The 23130-nt window shown below is 39.4% G+C and overlaps 1 protein-coding gene across 4 annotated transcripts in view; it reads left to right on the forward strand.

Annotated features, from left to right (window-relative positions):
• The window catches only part of GBF1 (golgi brefeldin A resistant guanine nucleotide exchange factor 1), a 93144-nt gene that overhangs the window by 61565 nt on the left and 8449 nt on the right, over nucleotides 1-23130 (forward strand). For 2 of the 4 annotated variants that reach the window (XM_072340605.1, XM_072340606.1), the window contains exons 10-31: nucleotides 1044-1079; nucleotides 4662-4797; nucleotides 6416-6645; nucleotides 7136-7304; nucleotides 7489-7700; nucleotides 8357-8455; nucleotides 8635-8829; nucleotides 9258-9444; nucleotides 10428-10568; nucleotides 11123-11211; nucleotides 13490-13692; nucleotides 14130-14253; nucleotides 14565-14690; nucleotides 15295-15377; nucleotides 17086-17322; nucleotides 18374-18467; nucleotides 19975-20151; nucleotides 20642-20706; nucleotides 20831-20954; nucleotides 21518-21589; nucleotides 22288-22382; nucleotides 22848-23001. In XM_072340605.1, coding sequence (XP_072196706.1) covers nucleotides 1044-1079; nucleotides 4662-4797; nucleotides 6416-6645; nucleotides 7136-7304; nucleotides 7489-7700; nucleotides 8357-8455; nucleotides 8635-8829; nucleotides 9258-9444; nucleotides 10428-10568; nucleotides 11123-11211; nucleotides 13490-13692; nucleotides 14130-14253; nucleotides 14565-14690; nucleotides 15295-15377; nucleotides 17086-17322; nucleotides 18374-18467; nucleotides 19975-20151; nucleotides 20642-20706; nucleotides 20831-20954; nucleotides 21518-21589; nucleotides 22288-22382; nucleotides 22848-23001 — 3048 coding nt within the window. The remainder of the gene's footprint in view (nucleotides 1-1043; nucleotides 1080-4661; nucleotides 4798-6415; nucleotides 6646-7135; nucleotides 7305-7488; nucleotides 7701-8356; nucleotides 8456-8634; nucleotides 8830-9257; nucleotides 9445-10427; nucleotides 10569-11122; nucleotides 11212-13489; nucleotides 13693-14129; nucleotides 14254-14564; nucleotides 14691-15294; nucleotides 15378-17085; nucleotides 17323-18373; nucleotides 18468-19974; nucleotides 20152-20641; nucleotides 20707-20830; nucleotides 20955-21517; nucleotides 21590-22287; nucleotides 22383-22847; nucleotides 23002-23130) is intronic. The other 2 variants (XM_072340607.1, XM_072340608.1) reach the window with 1 other exon arrangement.

Genomic DNA, 23130 nt, shown 5'->3' on the forward strand with positions numbered 1-23130 from the left:
CTAAGGCACAGTTGTGGCATTTTCTAAAGGAAAGAAGTAGGATGGAGTGGTCAAGATTTGAGTTTTCTGTGGTGGTGAAGAACTGAAGAAAAGAAACATTTTTAGATAGGAATCTCCATTTTAGCTTGAATGTTTTGTCTTAGCTCTTGATCAGAATGCAGACCCAACATGCCTTGGACAGTTCTACTCAAAGTGAATCTCTGAGCTCTGTTACTTGACAAAAAGCCTTAGACTCCAGCTCTTGGAAATGTTTTTGATTTTCATTTTTTTTAAGGAACCTACTGTACATTTTCCATAATTTTTGGTCATATTTTTTACTGATGTGTTGTTTGAACACAGCATAAGCATTTGCTAATCCCCATTAACATTAGCGAGTGGGGCCAAAGTGAACTATGAAATGTTTTAGACTCTGCCAATTCCCCTCTGAAATTTCTAAAGAAATACTGTAGGCCTGCTGGTTACTTATGTGCTGGTCAGGAGCCCTGGGAAACTATCTTAGAAGGGACTTGCTCAGTTTTGTGTATTGGTTCATAAACTTAATGTAGCTTTATTTCTTGTTGGCCTTTAATGCTATTTGAATCATAAGGAGCTGGATTGAAGATTTATAGAGGTCTTTGCTATTGCTTTGTCCTGTATCAGTAGTCCAAGGTAGTTTGGAAAGACAGTGGCTGGAGACCTGTGGATTTATGCAGTTACACAGAAGAAAAGATGAGGAAACATTTCCCTTTGTGGTAGGAAGGTATTGTACCTAACCACTGGATTTTTGAGATGCAAGTCAGGAGGAACAGATCTGGGGAGTGGATTATGTTCATAGTTGCCAAAGATAAATTTAATTAGTGGCTGCTGTACTGGCAGGTAGGTGAGATGGTGACTGCATTGGTGTTTTCAGGACTTGGATCATGGACTGCGTTCTCTCTGCATGCTTTCATGTCTTGAACGCTACTTGGTGTGCTGACCAGTTCCATGCTGCATCTAGAATGAGCTCATGTTTTAGTGGTATCACTTTAGTTACTAATCATTGGCCCCTGCCCTTTTCTCTTGAGGCTTACAGTATGTTATGGAAAAACAAACGAGTGCAGGTAAGGTGGTTTGTAGAAAAATGGAATCTCATGGACCCTTAAAAGAAATTGTAGTACTACGTTTTGACTTTCCTCACCTTGAAATAGAGTATTGCTGTAAAAACCTCATCTACAGGAGAAAACATTTGGAGTCTTGTATCTTGTGGTTGTTTTTTTTTTCTTCTAGCATTTTGTGTACATATCTTAGTTATCTTTGCATAAAGAAATGAATGTAATGGAACCTGTTCTGAATCCCAAGATGAAGGAGCAGTAACTTTGAGCTTGCACTCTGCTTTGACTTGTAAGGAATATATTTTAAATACAGATTTAGAGTGGATATACTGTGGGAGTACAAGCTTAATCTAATGTGAAGGACACTGATAACAACAACAACAAAAAAAAGCAACTATCATATGAGTGAGCATTAGAAAGGAGGAGGGTTTTGGATGATGTTTAAAATCCGGATTTTTTCTAATGATCTATTAAATGCCATTGCCTGTAACCTTTAGTCAAGAAGGATATCTTAGGTTTATAATCTCGGTCTGTTAACATGCATTTAAGCTTTCTAGCAAAATCAGGTAATGAAGGTAAAGCAAGCATTAGAAAAGTGTTCCTTTGGTCAACTGGAGAATATAAATACAAGAAGCAAGGTATTGTAATCTTTTAATACAGTACAAATTATAAAATGGTAGAAGATGTTTCTTCTCCTTTTGATACGTGTATTTCAGCATCTGCAAACTTAGAGTTCATTAAAGCAATGTGTAGTCAATTCACACCAGCAAAACATTTCTGTTGGAGCGGTGCTTCTGCAGTTTTTTTTAAGCTATCCAGTTGTCACTGTAGTTTTGCTATCTTATCTTTGTGGCATAGCAAAAGAGAGGGGCCAAGGAAAGGTATGGGGAGTAGTCCTAATAGTTAATCTTCAGAAAACCTATTTGTGTAGGATGTGGGATACTGGATGGTATGAAATAAAAAAGACCTACTTGGTAATCTTGCTTGTCCGTAGGTACATAAATGTCAATACTTTTCTTAATGCTTTAAAATTTAATTAAAAGTTTGGGATGGGGGAAGAAAGCAGCCATTTTGCTTCCCTGGCTAAATATTTTGGTATCCATGTTAGGCTGTTGTGACCCCATCTCCAAAGATGCTTATCTTCATCTGAATGATAGCCAATGGATATATGCCCTTTATAAACCTCAAATGGAAAAATCTTGGAGTTAGTGCAATGTATATGGCACTCAGTATAAATGAGTGTTGCACGCACTTTTTCAAAAGGGCTAATATTGATCTGAGTTGGTATATGCTCTTCTGTGAAAGGAGACATTGGAAGTGGTGTTCAGATTGTCGGCACAGGATTTCTAGTAGGATGTTTCAAAAGTCACTTGTTTCTTAAGGAGCATGGCTGATGCTAAAAAGTATGGTACAAACACAATTAGCCCCGAATAGTATCTTGGTGCCATTTTGCCAGTTCGATTTCTTTTCTGTTTTATTATTATTTATTAACATGCAACGTTTTACGTGGCAGCAGGATCATAAAATACTAGAATGGCCTGGGTTGAAAGGGGCCTCTTAAGTTCATGTAGTTTCAACCACCCTGCCATGGGCAGGGTTGTCAACCACTAAACCAGAGCCTGGCCTTGAATGCCTCCAGGGATGGGGCATCCACAACCTTCTTGGGCAACCTGTTCCAGTGCATCACCGCCCTCTGCATGAAAAACTTCCTCCTAATATCTAAACTAAATCTCCTGTCTTAGTTTAAAACCGTTGTCCCCCTTGTCCTATCACTGTCAATCCATTCAAACAGGATGTAGTAGTTAAAAGCAATTTAAAGTAGTTAAGTAGTTAAAATCAATTCTGTTGTTTTGTAATTATGTGAAGCAAGTGTTCAAGAGTTTAACATAAAATTATTTCCTATTTCCTTCATACCTGAAGCAGTTTGGTGAAGTAGGCTATAGAAGTCTCCTGATTCCCTGATCAGATACTAAAAAGAGGGGAAATTAAATGTGGCAATTTTTAGAATAACTTGTTGGCCAAATAAAACTATCTTGTCCAATTAGCACCTTTTAATGAATAAAGCTATTGATAGTATTTAAGTCTTGGGGAGATTTTGATATGGAAAGTGAAACTAATAGTCTTGAAATAGTAGAAACTGGCAAGAATGAAAGATAGCAAATATTTTATATAGCTCTTTGAACTTGTGAATAGGAAAGATGAAATAGCAGGCAATTTTTACATTGAAGGATTGTGACCTATAAGCCTTACGTTCACAAATCTCCACAATTTTAGTTTTGGCTGTGTGTGTGTTACGTAGGTGTTTGTTAGAAGTTTAGAGGGATATTCTTGCTACAGAATTTGGGAGAAAGGCAAATTTGTTCTGAATCTATTGTTAATAAGCTGAAAGAAACTGTAGCATAGCTAAAACTTAGGGATTAGTTGTCAAACAAATAGAACTTGTGGTGCAAAGAAGTTACACAAATGGTATACTACACTGGGACATAACATTTTCACAAGCTTTGCTTAAATGAGAATAATTATAGACTATGTACAGAGAAAAGTCAAGATGGAAGAAGGGAAGAGAGAGAAAAACATTGTCAGAATCTAGAAGGCATATTGACATTTAAGAGTAGTAGTAGTTGAAAGGAATGAGATTTCAGAAAAAGTATTAGAGTAAGGGATGCAGCTGTCTTCTAGATAATAAAAATCTAACTCTAAGGATATAAGAAATAAGGAATGTACCTGAAGTAATTTTTTGGAGAAGAATACCATGTAGGGACTGCTACTGGGATTTACAGAATAGTTTCCACTACCTGCAGGGAACCTGTTCAGTGTTTACATTTTCACCACCAAAATGAGAAGATCTAACAGCGTCAGAAAAGTTGACTTTTAACCCAAACCCAAGAGTACGAAGCAGGTATTCCTGCACTCAGACAAAGCTTTTTTAGAACGAATTTATTTCCAAACCTGCTATTGTCATTGTCAGTGTAACTAAATATTGTAATGTTATTAGCAAGTTTTGGAACATCTATGCATGCCTGCAATAACTGTACACTGCAACAAGTGTCACAGTCTGTGTTGCTCTTACTGTGGTTTGTTGGTTTGTTTGCCCAATACTTGTGTAAGAACTGGTAGTAGTATCCTGGTTGACAAAAAAGCTGTGAGTTAAGTTGGATTTGGAACTGAAGAAGAGTAATGATAGAAAGAGGTGAAAGCAGAATATGGTTTATTTCTAAACCATTAGAATGGTATTTGTAGTGAATTGTGCACCGTTAGTGAATGAAATGTTACATAAACACTTCTTAATAGTAAAAGAGATTGCTGGAAGGAGAACATGGAATTACTCAAAGAGGAAGAGTAAATTGAGACAAAAAAGTGCTAGTAGAGTAGCTGCAGTAAATTCTCCCTTGTTTCAGACATGGAGTGTTGGATAATAGTGGGGAGTCAGGGTCTGGTTTGCATGATTTTGTGCTGATTAATTGGTGTGGTATAATTGACTGCTGTTGCCTGACTTTGAGAGTTTTGAGACAGCTTTGAGGTTGACATGTGTAGTTCATTGTTCTGTCTGATATTGCTGTACTGATATTCATAATGATTTATGGTTTTCAGTTGAAAATGAGAGCTGGAGGAATGAGTGAGTCATCAAAATGGAAAAAGCAGAAGAGATCACCAAGGCCCCCTCGACATGTAACTAAGGTCTCTCCTGCAACAGAACAACCAGCAACCAACACTAGTAATGTCACAGGTAGGTTGAAATCTATTTCCAGAGACCAGACAGCATCTATTTCAGAACTGTCTTGGAATGTCTTCATTTAATTACTCTTAACAAATCGATCTGCATTATGCTTTTTTAAATGTTAGTTTTTGGTGTCTGTAGAAAACGATGTGAAGAGTTATGTAGAGGGGAAAAAAAAAAGGTAGAGCAGTAGAAGAGTTTGTGTCTGAAAAGAGATTGTGTCTAGGAAACTGTTCAGTATGCACATGAATCCTTTGGTGTGTGCTTCAGTTCAGCTTGCAGAAGAGATGCAGTCTGTGACAAGTGCTGTGAGCTTGAGAACATAATGCTGGGGGACTTCTATATCCTATTATTGTGTAGTAGACTAAATAGTTATAACTGTTTAAACCTCTCTTTTGGATGAGTCCCTCTGTCTGAAAAATACTCTGTTTCTTGTGCACTCTACATTTTGACGTGTCAGACATAAACATTAAGAGTGAAAAGAAGCAGACAGGAAGTTTGAAACAATAGCTGTGTAAAATATGTAGTTCTGACTCTTATTCCATCGCAGAAACCTATTAAATATATTGTGAATGATTCCAAATGCATTTTTACAGAACAGCGTGGTTGCTGAAAACAGGAGAAATAAAAAAATGAGATAAAATCACATCCAACTTGGAACAGACATCCAAGCGAAAGTTTAACCCTACATAAATCATTATATTTTTAGACCTTCATATAGGTGTTGAATTTCATTATAAATCCTGTAACATTTTGGGGAGGAAATTGTATGGTGTTATAAAACACATCACTAGTTCTGATCTTGTAGGGCTAGGCAATGTATTAATTGTGCAGAATGGCAAAATTGATTGTGTTAATGCATTGTATTTTACAAAAATTAAGTAACAACCTGCTACTTATTTAGGACACTTCCAAAAATCAAGTAAGCAGTAAAACATCCCGCTATGAAAAACCATACGCATTTCACATGTAAATACATAACTCTTGCTTGTATCTTTGTTTGATTACCATGCTCTTGAGTGTATCTTCTCTTTGAAAATATTTGGTTTACTTTTTTTTTTTTTTCTTTTTTTCTTTTTTTTTTTTAAAGTTCTCTTAAAGGAAGGCTTAGATTCCTGAGTGTTGTCTTGCATTTAGAAATAGTGAAAACACTCACTACTCTGTTTCAGACCTATTTGGATTCTATTGCAATTATTTCTTTAATGTGTTTTAAAGAAATAGATCTTTCCTTCCAGTCAAGATTAAAAATAATAATAATCTCATTTTGAAGGAATAATTAAACTTGATGCAAGTCTTTAAAGTGCTTGTGCCATTCTGTCAAAGTGTGAATTACACCTTTGGGGCTATTTTCTACTTTCTTCCCAATGAGAGAAACCCTCTGTATCCTTTGTGTAATGATATGAATTACCTTAATCTCTGAGTCTGCTAGATTCCAGCTACTGTATTTTAATATAGAGAACTTACAATATCTCATTGCATTGATTTTCTGTTTTCTCTACATAAGTATCTGAGATCATTTGTAGTGTGGTGCCCTGATGAAAGTAAGCCTTTTCTGCTGTGCTCAGTGCATGGACTTGAGACTGAGGTACAAAATTAAGCTTATCTTTTTGCTTCTATTTCTTATCAGCAAGCGGCGTTACTTTCATAGATGCTCCTTCTCCAAGTTCCTCTGGAAGCTCTGAAAACATTTCATCTGCAGTCAGCCCTGCAACAGACAGTGGTTTGGAAATGTCCTCACAGACCACTTCCAAGGAAGACCTGACAGACTTGGACCCAGTCACTTCTTTGGGGCTTCATGCAGGAACTCCTTCAAATGAGGCCAAAGTTACTGATAATCAAAACCAGCCTGAACTCCAGGTATATGATTTCTGATAAGGAGTTACAACTCCCAGCATCATTAGTTGTGGGTTTAGTACACACACTCTGTTTCTATTTTTGGCCACAGAGTTCATATTGTATTTTAAGGCTTAGGGTCAGAGTAAAACATCTTCACTGTAAGTGATTTGTAAATTCACAAATATATATATGTATTTTTTTAGAGCTACAGGTGCTCTGAGTGGAAAAAATGCTAAGAAGGTGTAGATAGAAACCAAATGCTGAGATTATGTAGGATTTGAAACAAAAAAAACCAAACTAAATCCTAGCCTCAGGAGCAGTAAAAACTGATTGTGATGGTGTCTTCAAAGTTAAATTCTAGTCACATAGCCTAGAAAAAAATACCAAAATAAGTAAGAACTAGATGGAAATGAAAGTGTTGGAAAGAGAGGGCTGCAGATTATCTGATGTAATGGCTTCTAATTTGTTTTGACTGTTTTCTCTCCTTCTTGAATGACTGATATAAATAAAGAATGAAAATCTGAGAGAGGAGAAGATCCAGTCAGCCTCTGTTGAATCTATCCCTGAGGTTTTAGAGGAGTGTACTTCTGTAGCAGAACATTCTGACTCTGCCTCAGTTCATGACATGGACTATGTAAATCCCCGAGGAGTACGTTTTACCCAGTCTTCCCAAAAAGAAGGTGAGAGATGGGAAGTATTGCTAAAGTCTGTTCTGTTTTCCACTGCTCTGTGTCACTTTCTGCTCTGAAGGTGATAAATTCCTGTTCCTCAGCTGCTATGTGATTTCATTTGTAACACTTGTGAGACACCATAAAAAATTAGGAACAGTTGTTAACAATACTGATATGCCTCATTTTCCTTTAGGAGCAGCACTGGTCCCTTATGGATTGCCGTGTATTAGAGAACTGTTTCGCTTTCTTATCTCGCTTACCAACCCTCTTGATCGTCACAACTCGGAGGTGATGATCCACATGGGGCTGCAGCTGCTAACTGTAGCTCTGGAGTCTGCTCCCATTGCAAACTGCCAGTCTCTCCTAGGACTTGTGAAGGAAGAGTTGTGCCGACATTTATTTCAAGTAAGTCTGGCTTGTGCTAGCGTGGGGTTTAGCACTGGAGAGTTAGATACTAATTTGAATCAAACGGTCTATTGGAGTATAGCTTCTGAGCTTTGATGGATCTCAGTCTTAAAGAAGCTGTCTGCTATATTGCAATGAGAGTTCTGAATTGCAAAACCAAAGATGTTGTCATGTGCCATTTTCTTTAGGGCTGAGGAAGAGGAAGCTGGTTTGAATTAACTGTTACTTAGGGATAATGACATGTTGATATAGCTGGCTTTGAGGTAATTATGGATGCAAATTACTATCACAGCAGTAGGTAGAACCTTAGAAGTACCTAGCTAGTAACAGCACAAGAGCCATCTTGGAGGCAGTTCTTCTCCCAGGTTACTTCTCCACAAAAATAATCTGATGACTTTGCAAAAAAAACCAACAATGTTGTAGTTGAAAAATAGCGTTACCACAGGCAGAAGCAAATTAAGTATATTTGTTCTCCCTTAGTGAAAATGAGACCAGGAGGCTGAATAAGGAGTTGTTTTGTTTTTCTTGTTTGTTTGTTTTAAATATTTGCTGTGGGAGACCACATGTTGATCTCAAGGCAGTCATGAGTACCAGTACTAATAGCACATAATGAGTAGCCTGTGTAATTCTTAAGGCTTTTTGTCTTTGTTGTTCAGCTGCTGAGTGTCGAACGGCTCAATCTCTATGCAGCCTCCCTCAGGGTGTGTTTTCTCCTCTTTGAGAGTATGAGAGAGCATCTGAAATTCCAGTTGGAGGTGAGTTTTTTGGGGTTTTTTTATTAAATAATAGAATTATATGAAACTTTTTTACAGATGCCTTCAGCATTGAATGTATAGGATAATGTCAGCTCATGTGGAAAGATAATATGGTCCTCAGTACTATTCACTATGCTGCTTTCCTTTCTCTAAACTGAGCTGCCCTCTGTTTCTGACAGATGTATATCAAGAAGTTGATGGAAATAATCACTGTGGAAAACCCAAAGATGCCCTATGAAATGAAGGAGATGGCTTTGGAAGCCATTGTTCAGTTGTGGAGGATTCCCAGCTTTGTGACTGAGCTCTACATCAACTATGACTGTGACTACTACTGTGCCAACCTCTTTGAGGAGCTCACCAAGCTGCTCTCCAAGGTGCTGAACAGTCTGGCTTGTCCTTTGGCCTTGCTTGGGCTGCTAGCCGCTGGCCCAGGCTGGGGGGACATGAAGGGGAAAGGGTATGCAGAAGAGAAAGTCAGTAAGTCAGAACATGGTAAACACATAAGCGGAACATGTGAGTAGGACTGGTTGAAAGATTCTAAGTGAGCAATTTGAGATGAAGAATGCTATTTAACATTTGGGAGTAGAATAGAAAATAAGCATGAAATATATCATAACACAGCAGATGAACCATAAGTAAATGATCAAATATATACTAAGTAAATATCAAATATGAAAATTTTAGAGTGTTTTATTGTATGATATAGGGATCACAAAGCTGAAAGAGGAATGTTCTTTCCCCATTATGGAGAGAGAAAGAGAGATATAAAAGTTGTCTAATACTTGTGTATTTTCTGTCCCAGAATGCCTTTCCAGTTTCTGGACAGTTGTATACAGTCCACCTGCTGTCTATGGAGGCACTGCTAACAGTGATAGATAGCACAGAGGCACATTGCCAGGCCAAAGTGCTGAGTAATGTGCATCAACAAGAGAAGGAAGTTGCCAAATCTGGCCCAGAAACAATGAACAGCACCAAAGAAATGAGCAATAGTAAGACACCCTTCCTTGATATTTTGATATTAAGCTTTATCTTGTGCTAAACATGTGAATCTTGTTTTGGTAATCTATGTATTAATCTGCATAAATATATTTTCAGTGTTCCTGTTGCATGTTTTGTAACTACCTACTGGTGTTCGTTATCTGCCTGTCTGAACAGGGCCTCAGATCACTGTTTGAGAATGGCTTAATACTTTTTTTCTATTTCTGATCTTACCTTTTGGAGGATTTAGAAACCTCTTAGAGATGGAAAAATCTTAACAGCCTTAAACAAACAAATAAAATAAATAAATAAATAAATCTCTTTTTTGTAAATTTCAGAAACTGGAGCATGGAGTTTAATTTTGTATTGCTAATTGATGAAAACAGCACATGCTTTTTCACATCTCTGAGTGGAAAAAAAGAATTACCAAGCTTGACTTTGCTTAATATGTACTTGTGACTAAGAGTTTATTTATTTATTAATTTACTTGGCCAGCTGCTTCTCTGACCTAGATTTGTATCTATTTGAGCATCAGTGAACAGAGCAGCTCTTTATTTTCCTATGGAAATAAGATGGATGTCAGCTATGTTTGTTGCTTTGATGTTTATCATAAGAACGATAGCAGTGAAACTACAGATGGTGAGAACTACAGTGAGATATCTAGTTCCTGGGTTAGCACCCACCCCACCCCACACCCGTTCCTCATCTTGCTTATTTGAGTAAATAATATGGTAGAAATAAAATTCAGAGATATTAAAATCTAATTCAGTTTTATATAAAGGCCATGCCAAAACTGGCAGGCACAAGAAAAGGGGGGCATGCTGTGGGATTAATGCAAACAAAGTATTGAGAACATTGAGGAATCACAGCTACTGGGAAGGGGAAACTCCCTTAAATAAGCACAATTTTGAGGGGTCAGATCCTTATTTCTTTGATATCTTTTTCCTTGGCTGATGTATTTGTGAGAATTTTTGTTTTGTTTTAATTTCTGTAGATAATGAGAGAGCACACAGTGAGGGAAAATCCACCACTGTAGTCTCAGAGCCAGGTGGGTCATGTCCTCCCACCAGTGGTTGCCTTATGGCTGATCAGATGAAGCAAGGCTGCATGGAATTAGAAGGAGGAGCTGAGACAGGTAATAGTCTGTGCAGGACCCTAAGTCTGAGTGTGTGTGTACTGAGAATGGTCCTTATATTTCCTGGCTGGTTTTACTGTGCCTTAGACTACTGCAGCTATTGTGTGTTTATAACTAGAAGGAAGTATAGTGGTGACTATTTGTTTTATATTTATGCTATGTATGCCTGCTAACAGTTTAGTTTCTTCTGGGAGGGGGGTTATATCTGGTATAATTGCACTTTGGAGCAAAAATGAATGACATTTATCCCAAAGTTTATAATTTAAGGTAGTCAAGGGCTTTCCAGGGAATTAGTGATGTGAATAATCACAGTAGCCAGAAAGTTAATTTTTATGGATGTGTAAAACTGGCCAGGAGAAGAAACTGCTGTACAATTGTGCTGCAGAAAATGTGAATGGAGGAATGTAGTAGTTGTATAGTAGGAATGTGACTGCTGTTTGTAAGGCAGCATGTTGCAGCAAGGCTCTGTGACTGAAAACTGTGGTGCAGCACTATAGTGGGCTACTTGGTACTCTAGGGATATTCTTGACTGTAATTCTAATTTGTTCTTCCAGCTGAGAAGAGTATCCCCAAGAAGCCTACCCGATTTTCTTGCATCCTTCCAAGCCCTCAGGAGCTTATGCAGATTAAGAACAAAAAGAAGGTATGTTTGGGGATGTGTTATGGTGTGTTCTCCTTGTTGCCTGTGTCCTGTAGGCTTTGTGTGGTTGGTCATGTCTCAGAAGTTTTGAGTTCCAATCTCTGCTGGTAAGAATTAAATACTAACTTACTGAAAATTCCACTGCACTGCAGAGACAACGATGATTATTATCTTCTTGTTACTTAGTTGTGCTGAGTTGCAAGGAGTTTAGGAAAAATTTCTTGTCACACAATGTGAGGCAGGTCCTCTTGAATTCTGGATAGGAAAGTTCCTGGGTCTAGTTTTCATTATATGGGGTTGATCGGCAAATTCCATCCAAAAGGGCACATTGCCTGCTCTTGTCAAACTTGTCAGTGGGGTGTATATTGAGAAGCCAGTAGCTGTAATGCTAGCATTGAGGATCTTAGTTCTTTGCCTACAATGCAGTGCTGTTGTGGGATAATTCTAAATGACTTCTGGAGCCCTCAAGGGAAGATGCTTGTCAGCAGAGTCTTCAGAGGAACTGCTGAGTTTTGACATCAGCTAATTTCAGTTACTGTTTCAGTTGTAACCTGTCGTATTGCTTTAAGTCTAGCTTTCAAGGCAGCCTTGGTGATGAATTTTGTGTGAAAGTCAGTTGTTGAGGGATACCACTCCACTCTTCTAACTGAAAACTTCTAATGAGATTTCAGCTTCACTACAGTGGAAAACAAGGCTAGCAGAAATTAAGAGCATTGCCAGTGGCTGATCCCTGCAATAGCTGGGTGATCCCTCAAGAAAATTCCAGGAGTTTCTTGAAAAAGTATGGGACATTACAGCAGAATGCAGAAATACAGACACAAATCTCTCTTAGTTTGCCCAAGAAAAATCCTTTTCTGACCCTAAATCTGGTAGTGGTTTCATCATAAGTGTGTAAACAGGGCACACGAAACTTAAGAACACACAAAGCTTAAGAAATGTTGATGCTGACATGGTACTGGCTTGTTCTGCTTCCTTTAACTAACTAAATAAATAAAATTACCTCAGATGGAAGGCTGAGAAAGCTAAATAAAAGCAGAAAACACATCATGCATTGGATGGAATGGTTTCTTCTTTCTTTTTCCAAAGGCAGTGACCAGAAGCTGTAGAACTGACATGATTATAAACACAGTGCAAATAGTCAGCAGTTTGATCTCCTTTCAGATGGCCTTAAAACAAGTTCTTTTATGTTCTTTATAACAATAGAATACCTTAGGGGCTTGTTCTACATGAGTTAATACTGAACAGAAATGCTCCTAGTGTTACAGTCCCTTCAGACCTTACATTATGGGACAGTACATGGTTATTATTATATTACACCCTCACTGAGTTTCTTGTGCTGTCTATGCTGCTTTAGGAGCTACATGTTTCACTGCAGTTTGAAGATGTTCGCACAGGCATGCTCACAGGCAGGCAGGAAACAGAAAAACTGGTGGCTTCTCAGTTATTGAGAACCCAGGGGAGCTAGTAATCATGATGGTCACGAGTTTAGTTCACTAGGTCATCACTGGCAGTTTGTTCGTGATTGGAGCTAACATGGAACTGACATTTATTCTACTGCCTTAGTAAAGTTCATACGGTTGTTTGTGCTTTTGGTTTTGCTGAACACCAAAAGAAAATTCGGTTAACCCTTTCTCAGTCCAGTGTTCTATTACACTGACTGTGGTACTGTCCAGTTTGTTCCCTTCAGGACTAAAATTGTACTCATTTTTTTCCAGGCTTCAGGTAGCCTTGCCATGCTAAAGCATCAACATGGTTCTTGAATGCATGTCTCACATGCAGAATGTTGTCTAGTGCTTAGGCTTTTGTGGCACTTCTTTCTTGCACTGACTAAAAGCTGAGGACTTTTGTTACATGTCATGCAGTGAGACAGAATGTGAGAGCCTGGAGCCAAAGGGGATAGACAAAGGCATGGTCTAGTGCTTCCACTGTAGCTGGATAGAGCTGATCTTGCCCACGTGTTTGCTGTTCCTCAGAGACCTTTCTCTGCACTGTTTATGTACTGGAGTAGGTGAGGCCTTTGGAGTAGCAGAGTGAATTGCTCAGTGAAACTTCAAAGCTTTCCATACTTAGTCTGTTCAGTATGACCCGATGCTGAATTCTTGTGATGAATACAAATCTTCTGGCCTTGGTTAGCCTTTCCCACTCACTTACACAGTATGATAAACTTGATCATGCTAAGGTTAATCTTATTTTCTACTTAATGCTTTTGCTTCAAATGCTAAGAACAATCTAAAGTAAGAAATGCGTTTCAAGACTGTAATTGTCAGAATATTGTCTTCAGCTCCTGATAACTGGCACAGAGCAGTTCAACCAAAAGCCAAAGAAAGGGATACAGTTCCTACAGGAGAAGAACCTTCTTGCCACTCCCATCAATAATAATGAAGTGGCCAGATGGCTACGGGAAAATCCTCGCCTGGACAAGAAGATGATTGGGGAGTTTGTGAGTGATCGTAAGAACATAGATTTACTGGAAAGCTTTGTTGGGTGAGTATCTTTATGTATCTCTTTAATCATGAAGGGATGAAAGTTGAATTCAGTGATAAGTTAAAATGTGGTACAACAATAGTTCCTGGAGGCATGGTATTTGGTTCTCTGTGTACCAGCATGCCTTAATTCTGTACACCTCTCACACGTAGCTAGTACCTGAAATACTTATGATAGTATGACACCTAAGTTGTTTTCAGTAGGGCCATTCTTAGCAAAGACCACCAAGGTAATTAAGAATTTCTATAATTATTGGTGGTTCTTTGCTATGTTTTGCCTGCTCATGGTATTCTTCTTTGTTCTTCGTTTTCCTTTACTATCTATTTTCAGTGAAATCTGGCATTTTGATTTTGAATCAAACAAGACTGTAGTCAGTAAGTTTATCCTGTTTTTACTGTCCCATTTCATTTTCTCATTGCATTTCATTCTTGTTGCAGGACTTTCAGCTTCCAAGGTTTAAGATTGGATGAAGCTTTACGACTTTATTTAGAAGCATTCCGATTACCGGGAGAGGCACCTGTAATCCAGAGACTGTTGGAAGCCTTCACGGAACATTGGAGGGTGTGTACTTGGTGGGCAGAGAGCTCAAACACTGTGTTTCTTGTGCACTTCCCTTGATGGACATGACAAATCAGACTGCCTATATAAGCTTACTGTATGTTGCAGATAGTAGCTGCTATTTTGTAGGAGATAACAGTTGCACATAGATTTCTGTTTTGTTTTTTGGAAACCAGAACCATAGCCTGATTTTTATTTTGTTTTTCAGTTTGTTCCAGAGATTATTTAGTACTGTGAATAGAAAAATGGTCATTTTGATCACCGTTATGTCCCTGTTACTGTAGAACTGACTTGTGCCTGTATTTGCCTTTCAGAAATCAAATGGATCCCCATTTGCTAATAGTGATGCCTGCTTTGCCCTGGCCTATGCAGTTATTATGCTGAACACTGACCAGCACAACCATAATGTCCGCAAGCAGAATGTCCCAATGACTCTGGAGGTGGGTGTTAGCAGTGTAGGCACCTGTCTTCTCTTGTTTTGTTAGCCATGAAGTATCTGGCATTCTCATTTTTTTTGTTTGTTTGTTTATTTTCCTTGTTGAGTATGATTGGAGAGGAGGGCTGGAGGTAGGAGACAGTCTTAAGAAGTATTGTGCTTAGCAAGACAGATTGGCAAGCTAGTCAAGAGGCTTCCGTGTCTGAACAAATGGTATCCTAAGACAGGGTAAGAATGAGACGATCATTGAACTGCTTTTCAACAGCTCGACAGTCAGGGCTTTGAGAGAGTTCGAGTCCTGTGACTGTCAGTGTGCAATACAGACCTGTCACTTATGTCCAGCTTCAGCTAAGCATGTGTTCTGTTATCTCTGTTCTTTGAGTGTGAGCAGAGGCAGGAGCTGCTGTGCGCTGCCATGCTGCTAAGAATAGCATTTTGTCTTTGAACTTTGAGGATGCATCTTGAAGAATGCAGGAAAGTCTCCTTCTGGTCCCATAGAAAGCAAGTGGAGTACTGAATGAAGCCAGGCAGTTCAAGCTGGAGATACTAGGAGAGTTACATTGGTGTTTATTTATTTATTTATTTATTTATTTATTTATTTTCCCCAGGAGTTTCGGAAAAACCTGAAGGGTGTGAATGGAGGCAAGGACTTTGAACAAGACATGCTGGAAGACATGTACCATGCCATCAAGTAAGAATCAACCTGACATCTCCTTGTATTCAGAGAGAAAACTTGAGTTATTTGGTCTGTGAGATCTTCAGTGACCACAGAGAGGCTCACTGATCATATTTGCTTCTAACTGCCTTCCAGCTCTTTGTGGGACTGGAGTAACAAGCCCGTCACAGTGACTGGAATGGATTTGTATCTTTGGATTCTCGCCATGGTATTTTAATCCACAGAACTTAAGCTAATGTTAAAAAATACACAACTTCTACCAACATGCATAATAATGGCTGAGTAAAAGCAACACATGAGCAATGCTTAAACTAAGAAGCCTCCGTCCTCCAGGCCGGGACTTTAGATTTCTTCATAACTTTTTATGCAGTGCCAGAGATAGCAGCTCATCCCCAGGACAGCACTGTTGCCATGACATAACTGTCTGGGTCTTAGTTGCATATTTCATTTCAAAAGCTTTTCAGCTTTTCATATGAGGCTGCTCTGTGCACCCAATTTCTTGTGCCATCCCTGAAGCTCTTGGCATTCTGAACAGTGTTTGAGGAGAAATCCTGGTGGCTGAAGCCTTTTTGGGCACGGACTAGCTCTGAGGGGGGAGCTTTAGTAATAACTCAGAAATCTACTCTGTCACTAAATCCAGACACTGCAAATTTGAAACTGAGAGGATTATGTCTCTGAGGAGACAGGATATAACTCTTGACTTTCAGCTGGTTTCAATCTGAAGTTGCAGGCAATGACTTACACTGGAAGCAGGACAGTGTACTTATGTTGGACCTCTCTTTTAAGCCTTCTCCAGGAAGGTGGGGACGCTGCCTGTACCAACTATCTAGAAATTCTTTATCTTTCAAATAGAGTTCTGGTTTTGACTGACTCCTTCTTCCTGAGAGTGCTGTTAATGTTGCTATAGTAGTATCCTGAGAATATTGTCATATTCTTCAGTGAGGTCATGACTCTGTTCCAGTCTGTTTTCTCTCTGTCCGCCCTTCACCAAATATTTCAGCTTTTTCATTGTGATCAATGCCTAAATCAGTGGCTGCTGCTCTATGCCAGAGAGACTGTCATGCTGTCATAGTTGAGATTGAGGTGTGTCACGAAAATAAATTAGACTATAATCTGTACAGTATAACACAACTCTTCTCAGTAGGGAGCAGGGAGCTGTGGTACCCTGGGTATGAGTCACCCATTACACATTTGATTTCTTGTTTTATTTTTAATTTTAAATTTGTTGGCTTTCTGATATTTAATTTTGGCATAGTTTGAATATTCAAATTCTTATACAGAGTTAGTCGTATCACTGCTGACTGCAGTGGTATAGCAACTTATTTCTGTTTTTTATTTGAGAGCAGTGAGATATGCATAGTGCTCTGAGTCTATGAGAGATGGGGAATGTGAAGCTACGCTAGTGTGCTGTCAGAAGTTTTCCAGCATTTAACTGCAGTATATGTTGCATTTTCCACCTGTAGGGGGGTAGCTGCTTCTTTCCTACTGTACTTACACTGTAGTGACCAAGAGTTCCTGAGAGCCGTTGCACTTTATATCCGAGGTATTGGATAGGAGCAGAGGAAGCAAGCAGGCATTGGAAAAGAGAATGTTGCAGGAAGTGGCAAAATCACTCCAAAGTAGATATCAATTTACTTTGGGACCATGTAATGAAAAGTACTTTGTGAATGTTATGTTTGGCTCAGAATGAAAAATTCAACCTTTCTGCCTTCCTCTTTTGTAGAAATGATGAGATAGTGATGCCAGAGGAGCAGACAGGCCTGGTGAAAGAAAACTATATTTGGAATGTCCTGCTGCATCGTGGTGCCACTGATGAGGGAATATTTCTCCATGTGCCCCCTGGAAGCTACGACCATGACCTCTTCACCATGACGTGGGGGCCAACCATTGCAGCACTTTCTTATGTTTTTGACAAGAGCTTAGAAGAAACAATCATCCAGAAGGCTATCTCTGGTTTCAGGTAAGTCTTAACGTTTGTGAAACCCAAAAACGTTAGTTTGGTTATTATCACATCTGTCTGCTGAAGAGATCACAGTGAATACTAGCTGTTACTTTTCCTAGCAGTTGAAGAGCTGCTGCTATTATTATTATTATTATTATTATTATTATTATTATTATTATTATTATTATTATTATTATTATTATTATTATTATTTCTAATAATAAGCCTACACTCCCGTAGTTTTGTTCTTTTGTTTGTGTTGCTTCACCTCATCTTGGCCTTTCTTAGTGCCACTGGCCACTTGGTTTGACTGGTGTGTTGCAGTAAGTTTGAGTGCTTTGGGGTATGTATTTTTAAATTCCAGCATAGTTGCACTTAAAAGACTTGCTGACACAGCTGCGCTGTGTAGAAGTGAAGGAAAATACTACTCGTACCTTGCATAGTAATGCTGACAAAGTCACAGGATATCAAGAAAACCCTTCATGAAATTATGTATATGAGGCCATTGCTGCAGCTGGATGGGATAGAGGTTGTTCATTTGTTTCTGTTTTTTGTCTGTTTCTTTCTTTTTTTAGTTCTTTCCTGTCTCATATCAATACTTAATGTTGCTATCTTTGAGATTCTGTATTGGAAAAACCTCTGTTTGTGGTTGAATGCAGACCAAGCCATGCCTTAAGTGTAGTTTTAAAGCTCTGTTAATATGCTACTGTAGCCACAATCTCTAGGAACCAGCAGTTAGTTGAACGTTTAAGGTCAGCAACTTCTTCTGTCAAGATGTGAAATTTGGCATGTTGGCTCAGCTGGAGGTAGTTTGTCTGTTTGGACTTTATTGTTAGAAGTGATCCTGGCATCTTCACAGACAAATATCAGCGGCCCAAAACTGAAGGATGATTTTGATTACATGATGGATAATAGACTTACTATATTAGACTATACGTGAGCGTTTGTTACAAGTGGGTAGAGAGGAAGGTCTAAAATGTCAACAAAGAGGCAATCTGATTTGCTGTCTTGTACAGAGACCTCTCTGTTCCAAGTTATTACAGTGTTTTCTGTGTTCTTCTTCCCCTAGGAAATGTGCAATGATTTCTGCTCACTATGGCCTCAGTGATGTGTTTGACAATCTCATAATTTCTCTCTGCAAGTTTACAGCCCTCAGCAGCGAGGTAAGTTTGCAAGGAGGGGAGAGAAGTATGTTTTTTAGTGTGTTGGAACTCTCTTCTTTTGTTAGGTGGTATAGTTGGTTTATTTTAGTTATACTATATAGATAATTATCAGCCCCTGCCCCGAGTTTTCTGGTGAATGCAGTGAAAAACTATGTGGTATTTCCTACTTACTCACAAGTAGCAGTCTGTATAAAAGTGTTTATTCTACCTATTTCATATGAGGAAACTTAGATCCCATATCATCCATACTCCCAAGTAAGTTTATGTGTTTCAGTTATTAAATATTTGGTTATAGGCTTATGCGGTGCCAAGAGGGACTGTTTTGTGATCGGTTCTCTGTAAGTGTAGGGGCTGTGCATCTGTGCAGAATAAGGTGGTTAGAAAAACATGTTTTGAATTGTCCATTGGGATCAGGAAATAACATCAACAGTTTGTTTCACCTTTAACGAGAGCTTAGTCACTACTTCTGATACAGTTCAAGGTACAGTGATTGATTTAAGGTTTTTTGCCCAGATCTTTTTGTGTGGAACGGCATCTGCCTAATTTTTTTCCCTGAGGTTTTTGGTAGGTAGTATATGGCAGAGGTTGCTAAGGAGATTACAGGTCCCTTCTAAGGTCAAACATATAAAGAAATCTACAACATTGTTCTTAGAACCTGTACAAGACCCACAGTGAGCAGATCAGAATTTTTCCTAATTGTGCACACATTCACACAAAAAGGGGTGGGCTGGAACAAGATCTCTAGAGTGAAAGTATGGATGTAAAATGGCCCAAACAGATGATTTTTGAAATCTTTCAAAGCGATAGCAGAAAGAGAACAGTCCTGCAAATGAGTCCAGTTAATGAGGTTTGGCTGTTCCAAAAATGTACAGAAAAATAGGGTTGTCTGAACTGGATGTTTTTTATATTACTCACATCCTGCATTTTTAGCAATGAAAGCACCAGCTTGACTGTTAAAAGACAAAAAAACAAAAACAAAAAGCAAAACCCTCAACAGTCAAGCAGTGTGTTTGCTTTTGATTCCCTCTTCCTGTACATTGCACTACAGCAAAGATGAAACACTCGATCCTCTCCAGGCATACCACATTTTGAGACTACCAGCAGATAACACAAGCAAAGGAATTTCTGCTGTGAAACAAGCACTTGACACAGATTTACACAGCAGAAGCAACCAGACTAAGCCCTCAGGGGCACCAGCTATTGCCAGCTGCATCCCATCTAGTTGTGAGACTGGAATCTGGAGTCTTAGGTCTGTGAAAATTAAGCAACTATGCCTTTTGCTGATGACGTAGTGGAGAGCTTATGTCTAAGCGTTGCAGTGATTTAGCTTGCTCTGGAGAACAACCTTATTTTTGTTTTGGTGTCAACAAATATGAGCTGAGTTAGTTGTCCCAGCATTGTACAAAGAATTGCTGCCTTTTCTGTAGTCAATTCTGATCAGTCTGCCATGATTTCTGTTGGGAAAGTAACAGCTCTTGCTGACTGCTGCCCCTTTTCTTTCCTTTAGTCTATTGAGAACCTGCCGACTGTTTTTGGAAGTAATCCCAAGGCCCATATTGCAGCAAAGACTGTGTTTCACTTGGCCCATCGCCATGGTGACATTCTGCGGGAGGGCTGGAAAAACATCATGGAGGCCCTCCTGCAGCTTTTCCGAGCAGAACTGCTGCCCAAGGCCATGGTAGAGGTAATCACAGCCAGCTCAGGGGTAGCTGGAGACCTGGGGAGTGGGAAACTGGCTTTTCATAGAATCAGTTCAGAGTGGTGGAGAGCTCCCTTGCAAAGAAGGCCTGGATTTGCTAAAGTGTATTCTGATCTAGAAAGCCTTCAAGAAATGTGATGTTCAAGTAACACGCAGGCTCAGCTTGTTTCACAGCATTTCTTTTTTTTTTTTTTTTCTTTCTCATTTTAATTCTTGTTGTATTTGAGAAATTCCACCATTCATTTTACTTGAAAACATTTTGAATATTGTGCAGAAAAGAGGTGTGCATGAGATATTAGAGTACGGTATTAGTATTGCCAGATGGTAGAAAGGTGTGACTCCGTGGGAAGAGCTGGGTTTGCTTGGCTGTGGGCAGGTGCTTGGGTGTGGTATTTCATTGTTAAGTGAAGCCTTGTAGGGGTAAAACCAGGCTACAGGAAGTAGACAACTGAATATATACTCATTCTGGTTCCAGGTTGAAGACTTTGTGGATCCCAATGGCAAAATCTATCTGCAGCGTGAGGAGACACCATCTAACCGGTGAGTGGTGCAGGTAGCTCAGGCAGACTTTTGATGCTCCTCAGTCCTGGAGAATAGTATACCTTTTTTTTTTTTTTCTCCTTTGACTGTTTTCTTACTGATGCTGATGTCTTCTGATTTGCAGTGGTGAATCTACAGTGCTCAGTTTTGTTAGTTGGCTTACCCTTAGTGGGACAGAGCAATCTGGTATGAGAGGGCCATCTACGGAGACACAGGAAGCAAAGCGAGCAGCTCTGGAGTGCATAAAGGTAAAGCACAGGCTGTGAAAGAGCCTGCTTTTGTTTATGGTGACAGTAGTATGTGGTTAGCTGGTAACAGAAGCATAAATATGCATGTATCTAGGCAGTTTCTGAGGCTCCCCGAGGACCTGGGAAACGTAATAAAGAAAAGAGGATTGAATCTGCTTTGACAGCTTATAGGGTCTTATAGGATATGATATTACAAATGTAGTAATACTTGAAAGTAGAGGCAATTCTGCGCAAGAAACCGGGACCTGCCCTTGGCATCACTATGCTATAATTAAGCATGAATTTATAAACTCTCAAATGACTAATCTTTTCTAAGACAAAGCAGTCTATGGACAGATGTTCCTCTTAAAAGAGCAAAGAGCTCCCTGATAAAATCCTTCTAGTGCTGTTATAGGATAACTGATGTTAAAGGGTTGAACTAGCTTTCAGGCGTTTTCCTCCAGGTAACAGTATTGAAGCTACTCCCAGTACCTACTGCAGCAGCATGTGGTGCTTTCTGGGGGATCTGTTTGTATGCCTTCCCCATCCCCTGGATATATCATTCTCTTTTCTGTCTTTTCCAGCAATGTGATCCTGAGAAGTTGATCACAGAAAGTAAATTCCTCCAACTTGAATCTCTCCAGGAGCTGATGAAGGTGAGAAAGATACTGGGCAAGGGACTGGACGGGTGATGGGACAAGTCTGCTGAGTTATCGTGCATATGTTTCCAATGCTCACCTAGCTCCTCTGTCCTCAGAGGGTGTCTTGAGCCTATTTGGGATTTGAAACCAGACATCAGTTTGCCTGTTATGTCTAACTTCTGTGCAGGCAGCCAACATTTGTTTCGTAGCGGAGAAAGACAGTACATTGTGAAAAACATTGTAAAAGTCTTTTGGCAACAGGAACTGTTTGAAAGTTTCATGTGCCGTCTCAGTTCTGGAGGAAGATTTTGCTCTTACTCCTCTTATGTCAGGAACTCTCCCTTTATATGCAAGTTGATGGCTTGTGGGTAATCACTTCTGGGTCTGTCTGTCTTTTCGTTGCTTCAAGTAGGCTTAATAAGGAGCTGCTGGCTGCCAGAAATCCTCCCCATCTGAGAGACTTCATCAGAGTTTATCATTGTTTGAGTTTGAATTACATTTTTCTTAATATATATATATATATATTCATGTATGTATATAATTTTCCATATACTTAGCTTGGCCCCTGACCTCCAGTGTGTTTTTGATGGACTATGCACAACATACCCAGACACTGGAGTGCTGCTTTGCCCAGACTAAGAGCATTCTGTTGTTCCTCACTGGTCCCCTGTTTTGAGGAGCTTCAAGTCACAAACATTTCTTGTCTTTTCTAGGCTCTAATCTCTGTGACTCCTGATGAGGAGACATATGATGAAGAGGATGCTGCCTTCTGCTTGGAGATGCTTCTAAGGATTGTACTAGAAAATAGGTATGACCTTGAAACACATTTATATTCGCTGTAAATGTCTCTGCTTTACTGCAGCTGCTGACTGGGTCTAGGGAATGAGCTCCTTCTGTGCTTGGTTTGCCAGCTGAAGCAGCATGTGGCTATAATTTCAGGGCTTAGCAATTCTGTTCTAGCATATGCAAACATAGGGACTATTCACCCATGAATTATTGCTTTGATATCATGAGATCTGGAGAATATAAACTAAATACTGGAGGGAGAATTCACCCACCTGGTTGATTTGAGAGTAATTAAATAAATAAGCAACTTGACAGTTCTGTTGTTTCTTTGTATCTGTTCTTATATCTCTCTGCTGGAGTTTTTCTTTGAAGTTATAAAATACCAGGTTGTGAGGTTGTATGGAGTGTTCAGGGCTGGGGAGGATGTAGCTGGATCCTGCTTGCCTCATCTCCTTTCATCCTACCCTTTCCTCCTTGCTGTGGCTAGGGACCGTGTGACCTGTGTCTGGCAGACTGTCCGAGACCACCTCTATCACCTCTGTGTCAATGCGATGGAGTTCTGCTTCTTAGTGGAAAGGGCAGTGGTGGGGCTGCTGAGGCTGGCGATTCGGCTCCTTCGTCGGGAAGAAATCAGTGCACAGGTAAGGGGCTTTTTGGGAAGAATGTTGCTGAGTTGTGGGAGTTTTGTTTATTTTTTTGCTATATCTGGCAACATAGGAAAGAATTACTGTGGGATTGACCCACATTTAGCCTGTGTGTGCTGCAGGTAA

This window comes from Excalfactoria chinensis, chromosome 6 (genome assembly GCF_039878825.1).
Source record: "Excalfactoria chinensis isolate bCotChi1 chromosome 6, bCotChi1.hap2, whole genome shotgun sequence".
Lineage (NCBI taxonomy): Eukaryota > Metazoa > Chordata > Aves > Galliformes > Phasianidae > Excalfactoria > Excalfactoria chinensis.